This window comes from Excalfactoria chinensis, chromosome 10 (assembly GCF_039878825.1).
Source record: "Excalfactoria chinensis isolate bCotChi1 chromosome 10, bCotChi1.hap2, whole genome shotgun sequence".
Lineage (NCBI taxonomy): Eukaryota > Metazoa > Chordata > Aves > Galliformes > Phasianidae > Excalfactoria > Excalfactoria chinensis.
Window position 1 is genome coordinate 16,256,597 of NC_092834.1, and position 21,938 is coordinate 16,278,534.

Genomic DNA, 21,938 nt, shown 5'->3' on the forward strand with positions numbered 1-21,938 from the left:
TTAGAAAGGATACAAAATGTTTAGATAAGACAAAAACAAGCCCTTAAATACATAAAGAACTATTGTTTAAATATATATTCATATATATATCAAATTATAATGATATTAATCATTTTTTCCTAATTTATTTTACTAGACTATTTTGAGGATTGTGGTCCTTGGCATATGGGATTACATTGAAAACAAAATAGAGGTAAGCAGTCTTACTCTTTGCTCTGATTTCCAGGCAGACAATGGAGTATTAATGCTCTTAAGAGTATTGAGAACTGCCTTGGGTAGCTTAGTTACAGGTCTGATGCAGATACCTTTTAATTCAGATAAGAGTGCCTATTCCTCTCATTGTTCATGTGAGTGCAGAGCCGTATAATGCAGTTTCCTTTTCTGTGTGACTCTCAAGGAGTGTGATATTTGGAAATGTTTTGGTACAGGATTGTGGGGTTTTTGATGCATGTGCCTATGTATTTTATTGGTAGAGCTGTGTTAGTCCAACAGTTGTTATTGCTACCCTGAGATAACAAGCAATATGAGTGTAAAACATTTCATGTGACTTGTGTATGTACGTTCCTGTAACCAATTCGAAGTTAGAACTGATTGAAAATTGGTGGATGGTTGTTTGCTGATGGAAAACACTCGTTTGGCAAAGACCCCCATTTCAACGTCAAATTATTTCCTTTCTTAAATCCGACTTTCGATGAATACGGTTGCCTTTTCTGATCTAATCCACAATGAAACTAGCATCATTCAAGTTCTGAACAGTCCAGAATAGTTAAAAACCTTGGCAATTTTGCTGCCCAATAGCAGTGAGAGCAGAGAATCTTTCTGTCTTGATGCACAGACATTTCCATACACTATATAGTCAGGACATGGCCAAGAGCCATTAAATCACTTTGTTCCCTCTTTCTTCTTCTTGTATTCTTGATTTCTTCCTTCAGGCAGTAAGATCTATGGGCAGGGACTGTATTTTGAGGTGGGGGCGAATAATCATGCCAAATAATAAGTAATAAATATCAGTGATAATGAATGTCTTCAGCTATAATAGCATTTAGTCTATCACTTCTATATGGAGATTTTGGCCAGTAGGTCCAAATAGCTTTCTCTCTTCCTGTCCCCCACCAGTTTATCTCTCATCACCTCATCAAATGTGGGTAAAGCACTGGAGAACTCTGTCATGCTGCCTTAAAAGGATGCAGCCCTTGTGGGGCTTAGCCACCTCTCATATCCCTTTCAAATACATACCCTAGATTCATTTCTTTTTGGGGAAATGGGTGTCATTCGTGTCCTCAGACACAAAAGGCAGGGCTTGTGATCTTCAGGATGGCTTTGACAACAGTCATTTTTCTCTAGGTGTTTGATGGTGCTGTCATAATCTTGTCCTTGGCGCCAATGGTGGCCTCAACAGTAGCTAATGGGCCCAACAGCCCCTGGGATGCTATCAGCCTTATTATCACACTACGAATATGGAGAGTGAAGAGGATCATCGATGGTGAGTGGTGATTCAGTTTGTGTCTCCTAGAGTTACCTGACAGGCTGGAAAAAAACAAAGCAAAAAGGTTTTAAATATGAGGAAAGATCGCTTTCAACCGTTCTTTTGTTCCCCTTCCTCTTATATGTTAGAAGTACCAAAGAGGAGAGAGTTATGGCTTGCATGGAGGAGAGTAGGGCTCAATTTCATGGCTGTTTCTTCTGTTCCATTTGAGCCTTTTTAATTGATGGGTTTAGTTTTTTTGTCAGACACTTTCACATCTCCACACATTTCAAGTAAATACATCTAATCTGTTGTGCTTCCTGTCTCTCACCATCATGCACCGTTCCTAGTTCTATGAAACAATTGCCTCCAGTATGCTTTTCCAATATTTGCCACACCATTTGTATGCCCACACAGCTGTATTTGTCTTGCTGCTTTCTTTTCCAGTGTTTTTGGTGCAACTTTGATGTCAGATTCCAGGAGCATTTTGTTATCTTGGTAGTTCTGAGCTGAAGGTGTTCTGCAGCACTACTGTGCTGCATGGCACAATAACTAGGCATATATTGACACTATTCTGCCCAGATCGCTGTGGGGAAACACCATGAAAGATAAGAACTCCATATCAAGTCGAAGCTGTAGAGAGCAGAACCAGTGACTGCGCCTGGAAGCAAGAAGTTGAACCGATATTTCTAGTTTAAATATTCAAACCCTGTATTCAGAGTTAAGGAAAGGTCTTAGCCCTGTGACTGAAGTGTCCAAGAAAAGTTCAGGATCTCACGGAGATTCACAAAATGGCAGAAATCTCCTCCTTAGTCTGCTGTTGCCATCAAGGACTTATTTTGTACCTCCATGTCTAGGGATTTAATGCTGTGGGCTCTGAGGTTGTTCTCTTCCAAAGGGAGCCATGCTGCTCATGTTTAGAGGGGAAGGAAGCAGCTCTAAGCAGAAAATCCTTCCTACCTAGCCATTAGGTAATCTGCTGTAACCACTAGGAAATGTCTGTATGAGTAAAAAGCTAGGAAGAGAATGCAGGATGCATTTCAACTCAGCCAGGCAACTGGAGATCTGACCAAGTAAGATTAGATCCTGCTTATGACCTGCATTTTACTGGTTCCTTCCTACTTTAATTCACTTGCTGTAAGTGAAAGTGGTGTTTGTTTTTGGGGTTGGGGAGGGGGGCTTGTGAAGATATGTGAAGGATTTCCCTCTGATTTAAAAATTAAAGAGTCACAGCTGGGTTAATGTGAAGTGCTTGTGTTTTCCAGCATACGTCCTTCCAGTGAAAGTGGAGATGGAGATGATGATTCAGCAGTATGAGAAAGCAAAGGTTATTCAGGATGAGCAGCTGGAAAGACTAACCCAGATCTGCCAAGAACAAGGGGTAAAGTTCAGTTGTGTCTTTATTTACACATAGCTTGTCATAGGAAATCATACAGTACTCTACTATAATTGAAGGTTTGAAAAGTATCATTAGGATTTCTGTTGCAAAGTGACAGATTTCAGTGTTAAAGAAATTCTGGCTGCAGCCAGGGTGTTTTTATGCATGATATTTGCCAAACAGAAGTTGTTTCTATCTGCTGCTCTGTGTGTGTGTGTGTTTGTTCTTAAGGTGAGGAAAACAAATGTGAGGAATAGGGAAGAACTGCTTCCAGTGTTTGATTTATTGAAGGAGTGCAGTTTGACACGATATTCAGAGCATGCAAATTCATTGCCATTATTGGATGCTGCAGCTGTATTAAAGCCTTATTCCTTGGAAAAGTGCATGTATTTGCATGAAAGCTAATGAATCTCCCTGCTTTAAATGCAGAAGGCTGCTTTCTTGTAGGTCGGTCTGAGACTCTTTTGACAGACTTAAGATGTTGCACCAGAAACTAGAAGCTTCTGGTGCAGCATTTATTAGACTCTTTCCAAGACCCCAAATATTCAGTGGCTCTGTCTTTTGAGATAAGGGAAGGTGAAATGCAAAATATCACACACAGATGGGGGGGGTGGAAAAGAAGTGTAAAACAGTCATTATGACAATAAGCCAGGCATTCTGAATTACATAGGCTTATGTAAATGAGTTTGTAATTAGTATTCAGTAGTAGTAAAGGAGTATTCAGGTGACCGCCAAACCGCAACAAAATGATCCTCCAGCTGACTTAGTTCTCATTTCAATTGCAGTGATAATTAGGAGGTGTCTGAATAAAGGCTGGAAGTTTCCAGCATCAGTTCCCATTCCCCACTACTGGCAGGTGTTTTTCAGATACAAAATGGGGGTTGAGTTGGAGTGGGTCAATCAGTCAAAAAAGGGCCTGAGTAGATGGGAGCAGAGGCAGCTCATCCCAGTACAGGACAGCTGTAGAACAGGTGCCTAATCTGAAGCAGGAATTTATGTGCCCATCTCTCTATTAGGAACCTAAGACCCATTGACAGTCCTCCTTGTGACAACTTTGTGCACTCATATTGATAGATTCATGCTTCTGTTACGATGATGAAATGAACAAGAAATGGTATATACTCAGTTTTACAGAGGAGAGAATCTCTTTAGACCAAATGCAATAGGCAAACCAGCAGTTTCTCGAGTCCCACAGCAGTATTTTGTCTGTCAGCCCATGCTATGAGGTTAAAGTTCTTGACAATCGTAAATTTGAAGACATTCATTTTTAGGAAATTTATTACAGAGCTAAGTAATACTCCTACTCCCTAAGCAGCTTTTGATCTTGCTCTTTCACAGTCTGAGTGAAGGTGGGCTCATTATACCAAGCGGGATTTGGGACCACTTTTGCCACCCTCCAATTCTGATCCACGTTCTCCTTATCTGCATGCCTGGCTTGCAGAATGTCTAACCATGGTAGCCCGAACTTGAGCTCTGATGATTACAGCACAGCTGTATGTCAAGTATAGAGAATTACTGCTTTGGTGGATGAGTAAATCTGTGAAAACAGAGTAGGTTCTCTCCTAGCTTTCAAGTGTCATCAGCTATGGAAAAATATGGACTATAGAAAAATGACAGCATACTAATCTCTCATGTTTTACTGTCCTGAGTTCCTGCCAAACAAATGTTTCAGCTGTATAATATGAGGTAAATGTACTAATTTGCTGCAGTTAGCAACAGAAGACATTGACACAGGTACTGCATTCTTCGTTAATTAATAGATTCATAGTTCAGTCAAGAACAAGTTGTCAGCATTATGATGTTCACATTGGCATTGTGTACAGTATCTGGTGAGGGGGGAAAAAAAGTCTCCTAATGATATTTGATGTCGAAAATTCAGCCAGATTTTTGCTTTTTCATTTGATTAGCTGTCCCAGCCTTTTGAAGGATTGCTCATTCTTGGAATTTGAGTGAGCATGTCTATGCTTTTGCATGCAGGGCTTGCCTACAGCAGTCTGGCTGCTCTTAAATCTGGAGGTCCAGCAGGTAGGAATTCCAGGTTGCCTTGTCTACAAGGTACCTACTACCTCTATCACAGGCAGATGAGATAGCAGGGAGCTGCCTAGAGCCTGTAGGGGGCTGACCTGTTGCTTCTAACACGTGTAAGACATTTCCCTTCTGAGTATACAGCCCCTCTGAGAAGCCCCATGCCTTTGTGTTTTGAAGCTGGTACTTAACAAGGCAACAAGGCAAATAGCCTTCCTATCACAGATGAGGTTTTTAACTTGTATTTGTGAACTGTTAGTTTCCTTGTGCTGAGCTGTGTGATTTAAGTCCTTGTTGTGCAGGAGGAATTTAAGTCACAAAAGCAGCCTCCATCTGACGTTTCTCACCATGTAGGTTTGTTGAGTGGACTTGTCTTGTAATTAACTTAAACATAGCTGAATGTACATGGCCAATTTAAATCAGCTCGAGTTAGCACAGCTAACTGTGCTAGGGGTATTTCTTTTGTCCTCTTTCTGCCAACCTGTCTTTTCCCGTTCACTTGCACGAATGCATGTGATGACGCAGATCTGGAAAGTGATTGGGTTGTCAATAATGTAACAAATGTGATCAGTTTTGTAGGCCTTGTATCCAGAGCCTAGTTCACCCCATGCTGCAGAATTGGTTCTGTTGATCAAAGGTAGGAAACGAGGAAGGGAAGATGAGTGCATAGGAGTGGAAGGAAAGCAAAACCTGTTTGCCAGTTTGTACTAGTTTGTAGTCGCAGTGGCTTTTGTGTTGTCTTTAATCTGTCTAGGTTTACGTGTCAGCTGTGTATATTTTTTGGCCAATGATTGGGTATCACAACTGCAAAGTATTACTCCATTCCTCAGTGACATTGGAGATGTATTCTGCAAATATGAAAACTCCTTCCAGATGCTGATTTTTGGCTAGCCATCCATCTGAACAGCAGAATATATTTTATAAATGATAGGTAGCATGGACTACGACTTCGGTCTCTGCAGAACCCTGCTGAAACTGTTTCAATAGTTTGCTGTCTTATTTCTTCTCTGTTGGCTAAGAAAGACATAGTTAAAAAGGAACAGAGCATGAGGGCAGGTAAGAGGGAAAATACAGTAGGATTTGAGATGGCTGTGCAGGGCTCCACAGAACATGAGACACTTCACCCATCACAGTAACAGGGATTTCTTAAAATGGGTGAGAGATTTGAAAGTCGCACTGCAAGTACTGTCAAAAATACAGAAAGAGTGTTTTGCTGGTGGTTCTGTTTTATCAGCTTAATGGCTACGATTAATCAAATAAGCTAAATTATAAAGTATATATATGTATATATAGAAAATTTCATTAGTAATGCCAATTCCAGTTCAAATTTCTTTTGAAATCACCTGTAAAGGAACTTCCATTTCTGACACTAGATCTGTTTACATTGATCTTTTCCATTACTCTTATGTAAGAGTCACCAACTGAGTACAGTCCAGCCACAAAAGCTCCTTTTCTGTCAGCTCTTGTAGTATAGGGTTTTTCATCATTCCAAAACTACATGAACTATGGAAGCTGTAATTTCTTTTTCATCTTGGAATATAATTTGTACATCAGCTGCTGGTTTAATGACAGGGCTATTTAGCTGGTAAAATTACCTATTGGAGAAATAACTTATGTTATCTTTTTGCAATAATTTTAATTCATGTCTAACTACCAGTCATTTTCTTGGTAAATGGAGGGCAGCCAAGGTCATCCCGTGTTTCATTCTGCCCATAAATCATTTGCTTGCAAACGTCTCCTGATTTTTATTGTTTCCAACAATGACTAAACTAATGGAAGTAAACATTGGATTGCATCCCAGTGGCAGATAAGTTCCAGGGCAGGGCATTCTATACAGACAGCACTCATAGAGTGGAACAAAGTTATTGTGCCTGCATTAGATACAAGTAAGCTTTTGACTGAAACGTTCATTGATCTCTCTGAAATTGTCAGTCATTTTCAGTTACGAAACCATTAAAGGGAAGTTCTGTATGACTCTTCTAAGTCTGTCCCTTTTTGAGTCTTGTGCATGTGTAAAACATCAGATGGGAGGAGTGGAGCTTTTTAGATAACCAGCCATACAAAGTGAGTCGTTACACGGAGCTCTGGGCAGGTCTCTGTCACTTTACCTGCTTATAAATAATTACTTTGTGTTTGTGAGGTGAGGAGGCACGCCAGCATGCCCCATCGTTCTTTCTGGTTTGTTTCCTGTCAAAATACTGCTAATTTTTACAGCAGCAAGTCGGTTTAAGTTTGCAGTCAATTGGCTTTCTCATCTGGCCTGACAATGTAGTTATTTGCTCTTTCATGAAATGATCTTTATTTCCCTTTTTCTTGGTTGTAAATGTATTTTAACATAAGCCGCGTGTATCGCACCTTTATATTGCACATCTCATTCCATGTAATTATAAAAGCCTACTCCAGCAGCAGTACACATAAAAGACAGATTATCAACACACACACACACAGAATCTGTAGTTTTAGCATAGTCTTATTTTCCCTCCTCTGAAGAAGTTGTGTGACTTAATTTTCTGCGCCCTACCAAGTCTGGATTTAAGAAATGTAGCCCAATGCTTGTGAGATCACACCTGGGGTGCTGCGGCCAGCAGGGGCTCTGCAATATGAGAAGTACTTGAACACAATGACAGCAGTGATGCTCAGGGCTGAAGCACGCAGTGTAGGACGATAAGCTGCAGGAGCTGGGTTTGTTCAGCCTCAGGAAGAGAAGATGAAGCCGGGTCTTACTGCTGCTTTCAGCTCCCTCACGGGTAGCGCAGCAGGGCTCTGCTTGGAGGTGCACAGAGACAAGCTGGGACATGGAAAATCCCTAGTAAATATGAGAATGAGCACTTGCATGAGGAGGATGGTCAGGCACTGGAGCAAATCGAGAGGAAGGTTGTGGTATACACGTCCATAGAGATAATTAAAACTTGACAGCACAAGCTTAGCAGTCTGAGCTAAATGGCCTTGCTTTGAGCAAGATTTTGGATTAGTTATAATAATGACTAATATAGACATGCTGGTAAATAACGTCAGTAGCAGCCTGAAATGGACTAATGCTCAGTTTTGGGTTATCTTCATTGGGGAGATGGTTTACCTGAGTCTCCTTCATCCCAGCGGGTTGTCTTCCACACAACAAAGCTGGTTGCCCACAGCTGCTCAGTGTGACTTAGTTCTGAGCACACAGCTGATACCTTTAAGCAAGTCTTAACTGAAACAAATCAAATTGTATGAATGACTGTCTATGTGTTTACCTTTTTCCTTATATATATATCAAGCAGTTAAGCCTTTAGAGGTCGCCTCAAAATACAGAACATCCTCAGTGCAGCTCTCTTGCAGCTTTCTGTGTTCGTGTTGCCCAGGTCTACATTTCAGATGGCTGCATCAGCTGCAGATGGAAATTATATACACCCTCTGCTGATTTATTTAACCCGCCCTGGCCTGTGTGATGCGGAATCAGAGCAATCTCATTAGCTCTTTTACACATTAGATCTGCCTGAGGTCAGTGTTCAATATAATGCTCAGTAGATATAAGCACCTACCAGGTAATTTGCTCGTGCAGTCTCTCAGTGAATCATGCCCATAAGGAACACATGCTTCTTTCAGGCTTAACCTTTGTGAGGCTTAGCCTTAGTGAGCCAGTGCACCCGCTGCTGCTGGAGCTGCAGGCATGTATTTCTGTCCTTTAAACGTGAGATGGCAGCAGAGCCCCTTCTGTTGTTGGTGCTACCAGAGTGGCCGTTCACCTGGATAGCAGTGATTATTTTCCCTGCGGATTCCAGTTTCATCTTCCCTTCAGAAATAGATGGAGAATTGCTTGCGTGCAGTGGGATTGCCTAGTGGGGCCATCACAGGCAATGCTTACCAACTGCTGTGTGGTCGGTGTGCCAGGCTGAGTGGTTCATAGCTTGTTGGCAAAGCCAAAGTGAAAATGTCCAGATCTATGAGGGAGAGCCAGGCAGGGTGTCTTTCTCCCTTAGAAGGTGAAATATGAAGTATTTATGGTTTCTATTTTTTTCTAAGACTCGAGAACAGAACCTGAAATCACCTGGGAATTCCCAGCTTACTGCTTCCTAGCTGATAGACAAAGACAGAAAGCACAGATTGGAACTGCTGCAGGGATTTCCTTGCAGAGACTGAGGAGCAGCACAGCATTTTGGCATTTGTTGATGCTACCTGACTGCTGCTGCCGGTTGACCTTTGGTTAAGAGCAGTGAACGTCTCATGCTGTCTGCATCTGCCAGACCTCTTTCCACTGATTCTTAGGGAGAGAAAGATCTGCTTGTTTTGCTTGGTCTCTGCAGCAGGTGGTTTGAGTGTGATCTGGAGGGCTTAAACTGCCCTTTTGCTCTCAGGATCTGAGTCTCTCACTGGGCCTTCCTGTTCCTGTAAGCTCCTTTCTTTGTGCTTTGGAAAGCAGGTAGTTTTCCAGATAAGGTAATTTGAATTCCTTTTTCTTTTTCCTATTTTCTTTCTAAAGTCTGAGGAAGTTTTGTCTCGTTTCTCCTCCAATTGCTTTCCCAGGTCAGAGGAGCCGCTGGTGCTCAGCAGTGTGCCTGGCATACATGCTGTATCTCATGTGGACTGCACTTAAGCATTCTTGGTCTGCTGACCATCCCAAAATAGGATGGCATGGCAGACTAGAATCAGCATCTGAGAAACAAGAGCCATTCCCAGATTCATGTGCTGTTACACACTGGTTTTCAAGCACGGAGGTGCTAATTCCAGCTCTGTTGTATACATGGAGTGACAGGTGCAGCACGGCTTGATGGAGCATCGTGCTCTGATGGCTTCTCATGCCTTGAACTAAGGGAGACCAGCAATGCTACAATTGAAATGCCTTAGCCTGTTGCTTGCCTCATTTGCTTTCCCCCTTCAGATCCTCTGTAATTAGACATGAGTTGGCACTGCCATACTACTGGTCTTAAAAAGAGCTTGAAAAGGAGAAACCTGCTGTCATATGGCTGTGCTGGATAAGGGGAAGGACAGTGACAGTTACTTGGACAATAATCCAGCTCACCTGAGCTGCAGGGTAGCATCAGCAACTTGGACTCGAATGTTAACGTAGTCATGTTGTGTTTGCTGTTAGCAGCCTGTAGCAGTTGAGTGGTAAACTGAATAATAGGGACGAAACTGTAAAATATGGACATGTTCATATGACGTCAGTACACGCTGTTGTTTTTTTTCTTCTAGTTTGAGATCAGGCAGCTGAGGGCCCACCTTGCTCAGCAAGACTTGGACCTGGCGGCAGAGAGAGAGGCTGCGCTGCAGGTCCCACACGTGCTGAACAAACAGAGCAGCAACAGGTACAAGGTGGTTGCCACTGAAGACTCAGACGATGAAGCCACTGAGACCATCACCGAGCTGCAGACTCCAAGAGGTGAGTGCTGCCTGTGTGCTGCCATCCACGGCACTATTGTTCCCTTTCACAGAGTGATTGAACCCACTGCTTTCCCTCTGCTAGGGAATTTGTTTTCCCATATTGGCAAAGAAGCTTTAGCTGCTCCAAAGTGGCAGCGTTTTTGAGCAGATTTTGACCAGTGCCAATGAAACAAATCCAGATGACAGTGACAGCAATATACCTTCCCAGTGTCCTCGTGATTGTACCCTCAAACGCTAAAGCAGCAGCAGCCAAATCAGAATTGGCAAAGCAATGATCATCCAGAGTTAAAGCAGGGAAACTGAGAAGAACTGAAAAACAACTTCAGACTTTGGTTGCTTGTAATTCTGTGGTTCAGGGAGGACTGAGGGCTGTTCTAAATTGATGTCACGTCTCACAGCACAGAAGCCTGATGCGTAAGCAAGCTACCAGTGTTCATAGTGTTGTCTTTTTTCATACTGATTTTAAAAGTATCGGGTTAAATGTATTAGGCCAGATTACCCTCACCTGTAAATCTAGTGACAGGACAGACTGTACATCAGGAGTTAGTTTGGATGGCTTTTTATCTTTTTTTTCTCTCGGCCATCATCACCCAAGAATCTGGTGTCTGCTGGGAGATACTCAAGTCTTGTATTCAATAAATGCTTAGATGTTGTACTCAGGGATGTGGTTAGTGGGGGAAATGGTGGTTGGTGGACAGTTGGACTGGATGATCTTGGGGCCCTTTTCCAACGTTGGTGATTCTATGACTCTAAGGGTATCTGTGTATATGGATTGCTATGACTCCAAGGGTATCTGTGTACATGGATTAGAAATATAAGCTTACGAGGGTAACTGCAGATGTGCGGATCCATAGAAACGTGCATGCTGTGTTTTATTGTGTTCTGTGTAACGTTTTGTGAATCCATGGAAACAAGGCTCTCTCCTACTTGTTTCAGTCATGCTGCTGACTGCACCGCATCCCAGCTTGCCTTCCAGGTGCTGTGGCTGCCCACACACCAGCTGTCCAGCTTGCCTCGATTGAAGGCTGATGTTCTCACTAAGTGGTTTAAAACTGCCAGTGCTGGACAGCTCAGCTGTGAGCAGTGTGTGAGTAGACCTGAATTAGGGGTGCCTACGTACCTTGGTTTGATTAAACTCCTCTGAATTTAAGGCATAGAAAGATTTTAGCCAAAAGTTTAGGAGAAAAAGCTTACCACGTTCTTTCATATTGTTTATTCTTTCACTCTCTGCGCAGCAATGAAAGCGTGCAGAGATTGCATCTGTTTTGTCCTCTGTAGTAATGGCTGTGCACTAACCGCAATTCAGCCATTAATTATTCCTGATCTGGAATTGTATTTAAAAGGAGGCAGTTGAGCAGACTGTCCCCTAAAATGCATTTCCCCCCTTACCCTCAGAGGTTTCCCCTGGTGGGTATATTATAATTTATGCCTGCGTTCCTTGAGGGTTACGTTTGGAACTGGAGAGCCTTGTGCACAGTTAGGAGGTTTGCTGAAGTGATGGTGCTGTGCAGATTTATCTGTTGGGTTGTTTTTCCTTCTATCCAAAGTATTGGTTCCAGACTAACACCAGTGCTCACGGTTTGTTTCTCCCTGTAAAACACTGGCTACCTGTGCAACAAAGTAGGCGCCTAATCTTGGTTTCTATACAGTTAGGTTACATGATTCATTAAAGCAAGTCAAGCTTTTCACTGGGAAAAAAAATACATCCAGCAAATAAGAAAGTGTGTGCTGCTTCATATATCAGGTAAGGCATATCTTTTGTGCATCGTACTGTATATTACATACAAAGCTTTTGCAGATGAATTATCAGGAGCTGAGTTTAACAAGCTGAGTTTAGGTGACTCCGTGTTTTACTATTGAGAATCTCCTATGGCATTATAGCGAGGGGCAGCTACCCGTGATAGTCTGCCATTATGGTGGAGTACTGACAAGGGGTCCATATCAAGTTGCATAAGAAACCACACACCCAGCATTCAGTGCTGTAATCCATAATCCAGAGAACAGTCAACTGAGGCATTTTGCATCTAATTGTCTGGATTATCTACAAAGAAATAATTATGCAATGCATCCTCTATCACAAGGCTTTGAATACTGTTGTAGCAATGCTGACTTAGAGATTACTTCTGTGTAAGCTACAGGACTTCAGAATCTTAGATAACAGCTCGATAAGGCAGTTACCCCAGCAGAGATAGTCTGTGAGCCAGCCCTGCCTGGTTCTTCTACCTCCTCACCTCAGCTGTGTCTTTGCTCTCCAATAACGTGCTGGCTTTCGTAGCAGTAGCCTTCACTGGTAACACTTTGGCATCTTGTAAGTATTTACAACCATGGCCATTCTCACCAACACACACATTGGATAACCTGGATGTGATACACCATGTAAAGAAAGAGCATGTCTTCAGCTGAAGAGTCCTTCATTTGCACAGCATGGAATGGGTATACGGATGATGTAGGATCTCCTGTTTTCCCTCCTTCAACAGGTGTAATATTCCTGAACCATGGCTCTGCAGAGCAGACTGAGACACTTCCTGTGGGTCTTTTGCTTCTTGTGCCACGTAGTTACACTGACTGTGCTGTCTCTGGGGCTTTCCCATCACTTCTACTACCTGGAGCTGGAAGCCACCAGTGTTTTCACCCCTACTTTTTAGGCCAAGGGTTACGTATTGCAAGTTACCCTCTTTTATCAGACCACAGTAGGAATTCCACTTTAACTGTGATTTTTTTTCCTCCTTTAATACTCCAGAGTAACTACTGCAGTCAGTCATCCTGTGGGCCACGTGGCATCTGTGAGCTTTGAGAAACATCTGCAATTGCCTATTGCAGTCCTTACTTGGGGGAGAAGGAAGGGACCGGGTTGCTAATACTGCTTAGAAGAAAAGCTGCAATTCAAAGTCAGAATTCAGTGGTAAGGCAAAACAGGCTCAGGAGAAGCTCTTCTTTTTTGCTCTGGCAGAACACGAGCCTTAAACACAACACCTGAGGGCAGGGTATGGCATAGAATGGGGATGTTTGTGCCAGACTTAACTTTGTCAGCCTTCAAAAAAGAATTGCCATCTTTGGAGAGCTCTGGATTCTGCCAAACCAGCAAGCTTTAGTTGGCAGGAGAACACACTGCATGCAAAAATGGGATATTCCATCTCTAGCTAATCTTATTTCCCCCGTCTGCACCGAACAATGGAAACATTCAATGCAGAATACTTCATCATGGAGGGGTTATGGAATAAGAAAGCATTCAGTCTTTTTATTCATTTCCATACCTGGGAGTTTTATGGCATGGTGCATAAGTTAAAGCTCCTCGGGGACAGCTGTAGCTTGTACTCCGGTATTTACACTGGATTTTGTGCAACAATTTACTACAGCATTCAATAAGGTAAGTCAAGTAACCCCAGCATCACGTGGTACACACAACACCTCTGGGACTTTGTGCAGACACACGCAGCATGGCCAGCACCAGCGGTGTAATGCACGTGCTGTTCTGTAGCTTCCCATACACATCCTTGCCCATCCTCAGGAGGGGAGCAGAGGGGTGGTGCTGAGCTGTGCTCTCCATGACAGCTACAGGACCCGAGGGGACGGTGTGGAGCTGTGTTGGGGTGGGCCAGGTGTGGGTTATGGAACAGCTCTGCCCCAGGGGGCAGTGGGCATGGCCAGCACTCTCAGGGTTTGGATTTGCGGTGGTCCTTTATGGAGCCTGGGGTTGGACTCGATCCTTTCCATGTCAGGGTATCCTGTGGTTCTGGTTAGATGGCCAGCAGGCTCTGAGAGTGCCCCATAACTCTCAGCTGATACTCTGTGCCTCTTCTTGAAGTACTGCTTCTTCAGGCACTGAAGAATCCAAAGACAGTAGGAATAACTCTGGACAATGGATATATGCTAATGACTGCCTGATTTGGCTAAGAGGCAGGAGATGCTTCAACTTTATTTTCTTTGAATGGAGGCCAACAAACTGGACTCCAGCATAGCCAGACATGAAGGCTGACACACAGGTATCAGCACGCAAGTCAAAGGCAGCCGTTGTCACTGCCAGGGAAGATGATGGACTCAAGAGAGGGGAGGACTCTGGAAGCCATAAGCCCAGGGATTCGCTGGGACATTTTGCTGCCCAGTAAGCATGGTTGGTTGGTTTCACTGCCTCAATTTCTATAGCGTGGCATAGAGTGGTGATGGTACTCACAGACTTCAATATAACACTGTGGGGCTCAGCTGCTTGGTTTGCAAAGAGCTGGGGACAAATGCTGTTGCATGTGGGTACTGTGCGTGCCTCCTAGTTTGTTATGTTGGCTCATGATGTCAGAGGCAGATGTTGGTGGTATGGCAGTAGGGGTTGAGCAGTCCTGCCAGTGCTCCATTCCGTTTGGTATGGCTGGGGCTTTGCTCTATCAAATGGTGTTATTGCGCTCTTTGTAGCTGTTGTAGTTTCTATGGAAACAAACAGGAGGCATTACTTTCGGAGCACCCGATGTATCCTGTCTGCTCATCTCTAAATGACGGAGGTGGGTTTTCTTTTTCCTCCTCCTGCAGCACGGAACCAGTGACGGTCAGAATGAAATCCAACATTCTCTGCTCCTGCACAAATCATTTTTACTGTTCAGTTTACAAACCCTCCAGCTCCAGGGAACGCCGAGTTCACGGTGCCCCCCCGTCCAGCCATTAAGACTTCCTTCCAAAATTTATTATTCTTTAATCTCCCTCATAATGTATGAATTAAAGTCCCGAGAGGAAATCCCTCATTTTCCTGCATGTGTCATTGCAGCTCGGGGAGCTCTGCAGCACCGCTGCAGTGTGAAAGCAGTGTGGCACCCTTGTACTTATTTGAGCAGGAACTCGGGCTCTGTTACTTCCCATGGCAGAACAGTGATTTTGAGCCATTCAAGGTGGAATGTCTGATCCTGGGGGGCTGGCACTTTTTCTTTGGGGCACTGCTGCAATTTACGGGTCGTGCTTAGAGAAGTTTACTCTCCCCATAGGCATGAACGTGTTCTGCAAGGTGAAGTGGGATATTGGGAGGGGAATGTGATCAAATCTGGAGCTTTGGGAGGCTTCCCTTAATACGATTCATCTGCTGAGAGGGCAGAGTGGGGCATTGCAAAGGATCCTGCCAGTTGTTGCTTGTGAGGCAGTGTGAGCAGGTTAAACACTTGGGATTGTTGCACACTTAAGCCAGTTCCTGCCTGACCCTCTGTTAGTGGCATGAGAAGAGCCCTGTCACTGCAGGACAGCAGGTTGTAAATAGGGTTTTATTTCTGATGTTGGAATGTATCTGCTTTGAAGCCCACTCCTGTTAATGGTGAGATGTGCCCTCTGATGGCATGAACTCGCTGCTCCTGCACCTCGCTCTCCTAAATCATTCAAAGCTTTCCCTAACCCGTATTGTGCCCTAATTCATTGCCAGCTCATAAGTTTGTTCTTGAGTCCTTCCACTTAAATTATCCTTCTGTGTCCCTGCTGGTTACCCTGATGGTTGTTTTGTTTTACTAGATGCAGCCAACAGCTGTTTTGCAGCGCTAGGCCCCAGCTCCTTTGAGTTTGATCCACTCTGACTGTCACAAGCCAGCTCAGATACGGACCTGCTGATCCCTACTGACTGGGATGGACAAAGAGCACAGAGAGGTCCCCGGGGCCATCCTGCACCTAAAGCCACACACAGGTGTTCTGCATCCCAGCCCTGCTCAGCTTAGCATGCTGTGCTGTTGCAGCATGATCTGCTGTGCTGATCTCCCACGTCTTCAGCTTTCCCTTCCCCACGATGACTTTTCTTCTCAGGTTGATTTCTTAGAACCAGGCTCAGTCTGTGGCTCTGCTTTCTGTGCAAGGTAACTGCAGCAGTTCCTCTCGCTGTGGATTATCCCATGTGCTCAGGCAGCCATCCAGCCTGCGCTGACTGGACACGTATGTGGATGGAAGCCATGTGAGCATGGCAGCTTGCACTGCGTGGCAGTTTGCCTTCGTGTGAATGTCTCCTGGAAGGTTGAGCTGCCTGCTGGTATTTCCTGTTGGCACAGACGTTCTGTGTTGCTAGAGGGGAATGCAGAGACACCTTTTGGGGCCAGCAAAGCAGAGGGGAAAACGTTCTGCTTGGGTTATCTTACTTGAGCCCAGGAAGGTGAAGGAGGCACAGCTCAGAGCGTGCCCTAATAAATGTATGTACAAATGAGCAGTGCCATTGGCTGCTGGAGCAGCGTAGCTCTCATCATCACTGTGCGTGTTTCTACAGGTGTTCAGGGGACAGCAGGTCCTGTCACTTCTGCTTTGAAACAACTTTCCTGCTCGGTATTTTAGTGGCTTTTATTGGAAGGTGTGTTTTTATCCTATACTTCTCTGCTAACTGTTTCTAGATGGTGGTAGTGGTGCTTGGAGGACAAGAAGCTGGTATCAGGTAGGTTAGCAATGGAGGTGGAAGAGCTCCTGTAGAAGCCTCTCCATGCAGATCACTGCCTTCTGGAGGAAGGTGCAGTCAGGGATTGCTTTGCTCAGTGAGGAATTGCTTAGCAGAACAAACCCTGCGGTTCGGAACGTGCAGCTTTGGGATGGAAGGCAGTATAACCAATGGCAATGCAAATATGAAGTAAAATATGTTACTAACTGTGTGGGAACTGTCGAGTCCTGGCCTGAACCACTGATTGAACACCTGGGAATGGACCTGGTCAGCCCTGGGAGCACAGGTGAAGGTGATTCAGCTGTGTGAGTGGAAGGGGTGGAGCCTGGCTGCACTCCTCTTAGACGCCCCATTGAAGGGCTGACTGCAACTGGGGGTCTCTGGTTGGAGATCCCTCCCTTGAGGAGTTTTCCCTGCAAGCCGGGTCTTTAGAGACAGGTGAGCACTTCTCCTTATTTGTAGCACCTTTCCATCACGCATCTTTGTTATTGCACCTCCTGCGTGGCCATTCCACCACACTGAGCTCTCTGATTGTTACAGTAACAAATCCTGCTGTGTTTTTCTTAGTATTCTTGTTGAGGCCTCTAATCACGCAGATGTGCAAATGGTATTTATTGCGTGCAGAGGTTTTGCAGCCATTGATGAAACAACTGCAGGTCAGTGCTGGGAGATTGCAGAACTGAAAAAGAGATCTGCCTTGGTCAGAATGTCATTCATGTGCTTCACCAAATTTATGAGGTTTTTACAGGGCCAAGGGAGAGAGATTACAGTGTTTTCTCTCGGGTCAGATGAGATTATATGGGACTGTACTCCAAGTGGTTTATTGCTCCCTGAACCATTTGTGGTGGAAGGGATGTAATCCGAGTCTCGCAGGGAAAGAACGGAAGATAAAATCCTGTAGCTCTCAGACAGATCCCGACCGTGGGCTGCATGTTGTTTCAATAAAGGTTTGGTTGGCAAGCAAGGAGAGAGGGCTTATTGCCCTTCCTGATGGGGCTTTGCTGCTCTTCCACAGCCTCACAGAGATGGTTGGCTGCAGCAGGAGACTGATCAGCCCTCCTGACCATGCTCCCTTCTGTCCGGTGGGAGGCAGCAGGCAGACACAGCACTGAGGGCTGATGGTGAGGCTCCCAAAATCCTGCGCTGTTAGAGCTTTTAAGAACAGAGAATGAAGCGTTGTGTGAAGGCGGCTGCTTTTCTGTTGCTGAAGCTCAAGTATCCTGAGGTCAGAGAGCACCCCACCTTCTGGGCGGCCTCCCCCTCTTGCAGGAGCTGTTCTCCCTCACTTATACCCACCTCCTCCTGCTGCTGTGCTCCCGACTCAGCATAAACCACCATGAAGTTCTGCAGCAGCCCCACAGCAGCGTGCAGTGCTCTATGTACCTTCTGCTTGTGTGCACAACTGGTTGGTTTCAGTCTTGGTGGCGTTCTTAGGCTCCCAGCTTTCAGCAGAGTGGGGTATCATCAGAGATAAGAGGCTATAAAGAATTCCACTTAGCCCCCAAACAGCTGTGACTCCCAATGGCCAAGACGACTTTGTTAGTTGTCAGTTTGCCTTACTGTAATCGTTCAGAAACCTAATCTGCTGCTGAAATATTTATCCTGCTGTTGTTATTCCAATACTCTGTATTGTTTTTTATTCATAAGAAACTACTCAAAATATTTCATATTTTATACCCGCACATACCCATTTATATTATTTACATAGATACACACACACGCACACCAAAAGAAGAGCCCAGTGAGGATAAGGAGGCCTTGCATGGCAGCAGTGAGGCAGAGCAGTGACTCTGTGCTGTGCTGAAGAAGTGCTTGCAGTGCTGCAGTTCCTTTGCAGCTGTTTGGCTGATGAAAGGAATGTCTGTAACTCTGAGGTGGGTTTGAAGGTTCTGCAGTAGTGCAGCAGTGCACACACGGGAGGTGGATGACAGGCAATGCATGTGGTCATACAGGAGGCTTAATTGGAGCTGTACAGGTAAGTACTGTTTCCAAGCTGCTTGCTGCAGTATGGCTGACTGTGGTGTCTAGAACAGACTTCCATGAGAGCTGGAGGGGACGGAGGGCTGCTGGAATCCTTCTGCATGTATCTGAAGGTTCCCTGCCTGACCAAGAACCCGAATCTACACAGGCTGGTGGGTCTGCTAACATTCAGAGTGTGGATCAATTATGGATGGTGGAAATGAAGTGTGGTTGAGTAGCAGATAGTCGAAAAGCTTTGCAATGTACCCTAATCCTGCAGCACTGCCTTGAGCTACTCGGAGGCCTCTTCCTTAAACTTGGACATTAGCACAAAGCACACCTCTGACTGCAGGCATTTAAAGATCAACAGGGGCCAAGAAAGCTTTTAGGAGCCAATGAAACCAGGAAAACAACCGCCTTCCCTTTCAGTGTCAGGTTCGATTGCCTTCTTATGAGTGCAGCTATTTCAGGTACAGAGTGCTCGGTGGTTTGGGTCTTGTTGTATGGGGAAAGTGCTCCCCGGAAAACATCTGTTTCTTTCACCTGCAAACCGCAGAGTGCTGTGAAAGGCAGCGCTGCGGCCGCAGGGACCCCGGGGGGGTGAAGGGAATCTGCCCCGCAGGGCTGAGTATGCTGCTCTGAAACGGCGTATCAAAAAGAGCACTTAAAAGGAGAGGATGCTTTTAGAGCGCAGCACGCAGCACTGCTGGCAGCTCTGATCCCAGGGAGCTCTGATAAACAACCATGCTCCTATCGGCCTGTGGGTGCCAAGGCCATGAGGTGTGCAGTGCATGGTTGGGGTCTGAGCATCACACCTGGTCCTGGAAGGGCACAGCAGGCTGTAGGGCTGCAAGCAAACTGTGCCGTGTCAGCCACTTACCCACACGCTGCCTTCTTGTTTCAGAGGATGACATGAACAATTACATCAGCCGGTACTACAACGAGCCCAGCAGTGGTAAGTTGTGCTTGAAAACGTGAGTTTGAAGCAGATGTTTGCACTGTGTTGTGTGCTGTAAGCCCAGTGAGGCTGAACATGGCAGAGTCTGTTCTGGGAATGGAACCCAACGCCCACATTGGGTGGTGTTCTCCATAAGAGCCAAAGCAGCTGTTCCCTAAGGGTGAGGAGCACCACGTGCACAGCGGGGTGCTGAAGCTCTGAATATCCTGGGGAGGTTAATACCCTGTTGGGGCTGCAGGGAGGTTCCACCAGGCCCGAGGGTGCAAAGCAGGGGCAAGGAATGCAAACGGAACGGGTGCAGCACCAGCCCCATATCTACATTCACATATGTATGAGCATATCCACACAGCTGGGGGAATACAGCTGGTTGCACATACATACCCAGTGCAGGCACACACAGACAAATCGCCATACAGAAATAAGCATAACTGCATACCTTTTTAATCATGATACACATAAAACAGGTAGAGGTGGCTGTATATATTTCTAGGGATGCAGAGATGTGGATATACACATATAGTACATAAATTATGTATGTACAAATACATACGGATATTCCTGTAAAGGTGTGTGTCAGATAATGTATAAATTATTCACATGAATTGTACATTAAATATAAAATATGCATGTGTGTATAGAGATGATAATGCATTATACATTGTGTTTATACTCCCATATATACATTCCACCACCTGCAGCCCCACCCCCACAAGCCCAGGGTTACACACACACTCCTCTTTAAGTGCGTGTAAGTAATGCCTCCTATTTCACCACCACCATCCACCACTCATGTTGTGAGCCAGTGTAATAAGGGAGGAGGCATTACTTTTGGAGCAGCCCTTATGTATAACCTTCTATAAGGAATGTATAGATTGATAATGTGCTTATGTGTTTATATAATGTGCTTATATAAATATACGTGATACATGTGTACATTCTCATATGTACATACATGTATGTATGTGTATAGCTACGTGCATGCATATACATACCCATGTAAGTATGTACTCATATATATATGTGCATGTATATGCATACATATATACACTGGGGGGGTGCAAGACCATATCTATGTGTTTTATATGAGTAAAGGCTCACACATAGGCGTACTAAGAATTGCAGGTATGTGCTCATTCCCAAGGACTGTGTGTTACATATCTAAGTGTCCATGTAGGCAGAGGTTTACCTGTATTGCTACTCCCTGTTGTAACCGTGCTGTGCTCTCACCTGCCCCTCTCTGCTGTTCTCCCCTGCAGACAGCGGTGTTCCTGAGGCCGCCATCTGTGTGGTCACCACGGCCGCCATTGACGTCCATCGGCCCAACATCTCCTCCGAGCTCTTCACAGTGGAGGTGCCGATGCGCCTGAGCAGCACCGGGACGTCCGCCAGCATCACTTCAGGCAGCGCCTCCCGCTCCACCGTCAGCTCGGGCACACGTGCGTGCAGTGAGAGCAGCCAGACGCTGGGCTCCTCCCCGGACTGCAGCGCGGCCTGTGAGGACGGGGCAGGCGCCAGCCCTCAGGCCGACCTGGTGCCCAGCCAGCAGCGGGCGGCACAAGCCATGGTCCAGGAGCTGCTCTCTTCCCTGTCCGAAGAGGCGCGTCTGGCACAGAAGGGGCTGGACCCTGTCAACCTGAAGCTGCCCAGCCCAGCGGGCTCAGTGAGAGCCAGCCCTGACCTTGGCCACCGCCTCAGTGTCTACAACCGCAGGAATCAGGAGAACCTCGAGGTCCTCCAGCTCAAGCCACTCATTGACTCTCCACAGGGACCCCCAGTGATTGATGACAAGTACGGTGCCCTGGGACCCCCCGAGCCACGGCTGAGCAAGGTACCTGAGGCATAAGGACAGCTGTGGCACACCCACTGTGCTGGGTCATCACCAGGCAGCACCAGAGGCCACCTATGGCACCTCCGGCAGTGGCCCCCAACCCAGGGCTGGACCAGCACCACCCAGCTGGTCCCCAACAGGCCCGCCCTGCTACCAGCTCTGGGCCAGCTGGTACCTATGGTGTCCTCTGAGGCACAGGAGACCTTCCCCCTGTCTACAGCCAACAGGAGTGGACTCTCAGTGCCCAGTGGCAGGGAGAAAAGACTACAGCTGTGTCCTGCCACCAGCCTGGGGTCAGCCCCAAGGTGCACAGACCTTCCACCAGCACCAAGCTACAGTGTCCAGGGACAGACAGAGCTGCTGGCCAGCTTGCTCCCAGCCTGGCTTCCCAGCTCCCAATGTCCTCTGCACAGCTGGGAGGGGAGTGAGGCTGGGAATAAACACTGACAACCACTGCTGCCTCCCTTGTTCCTGTCTTCCATCCCTCTTCCCCTCTTCCTTACCTTTCCGGCCTTTATTCCTTTTCCTGCCATCTTTTCATCACTCTCCCCCCCCCACCCCCACCACTTGATCTCCCACAGCCCATTGCCA

At 45.8% G+C, this 21,938-nt stretch overlaps 1 protein-coding gene across 2 annotated transcripts in view; it reads left to right on the forward strand.

Annotated features, from left to right (window-relative positions):
* Positions 1 to 21,799, forward strand: part of TMEM266 (transmembrane protein 266) — a 70,005-nt gene extending 48,206 nt beyond the window's left edge. The window contains exons 7-12 of one of the 2 annotated variants that reach the window (XM_072345443.1): positions 137 to 193; positions 1,345 to 1,483; positions 2,731 to 2,846; positions 10,041 to 10,227; positions 19,466 to 19,516; positions 20,776 to 21,792. In XM_072345443.1, the coding sequence (XP_072201544.1) occupies positions 137 to 193; positions 1,345 to 1,483; positions 2,731 to 2,846; positions 10,041 to 10,227; positions 19,466 to 19,516; positions 20,776 to 21,362 (1,137 nt within the window). In that variant the 3' untranslated portion in view covers positions 21,363 to 21,792. Of the gene's footprint in view, positions 1 to 136; positions 194 to 1,344; positions 1,484 to 2,730; positions 2,847 to 10,040; positions 10,228 to 19,465; positions 19,517 to 20,775 lie in introns of both variants that reach the window. The other variant, XM_072345442.1, reaches the window with a different exon arrangement.
* Positions 21,800 to 21,938: the final 139 nt, after the last annotated feature.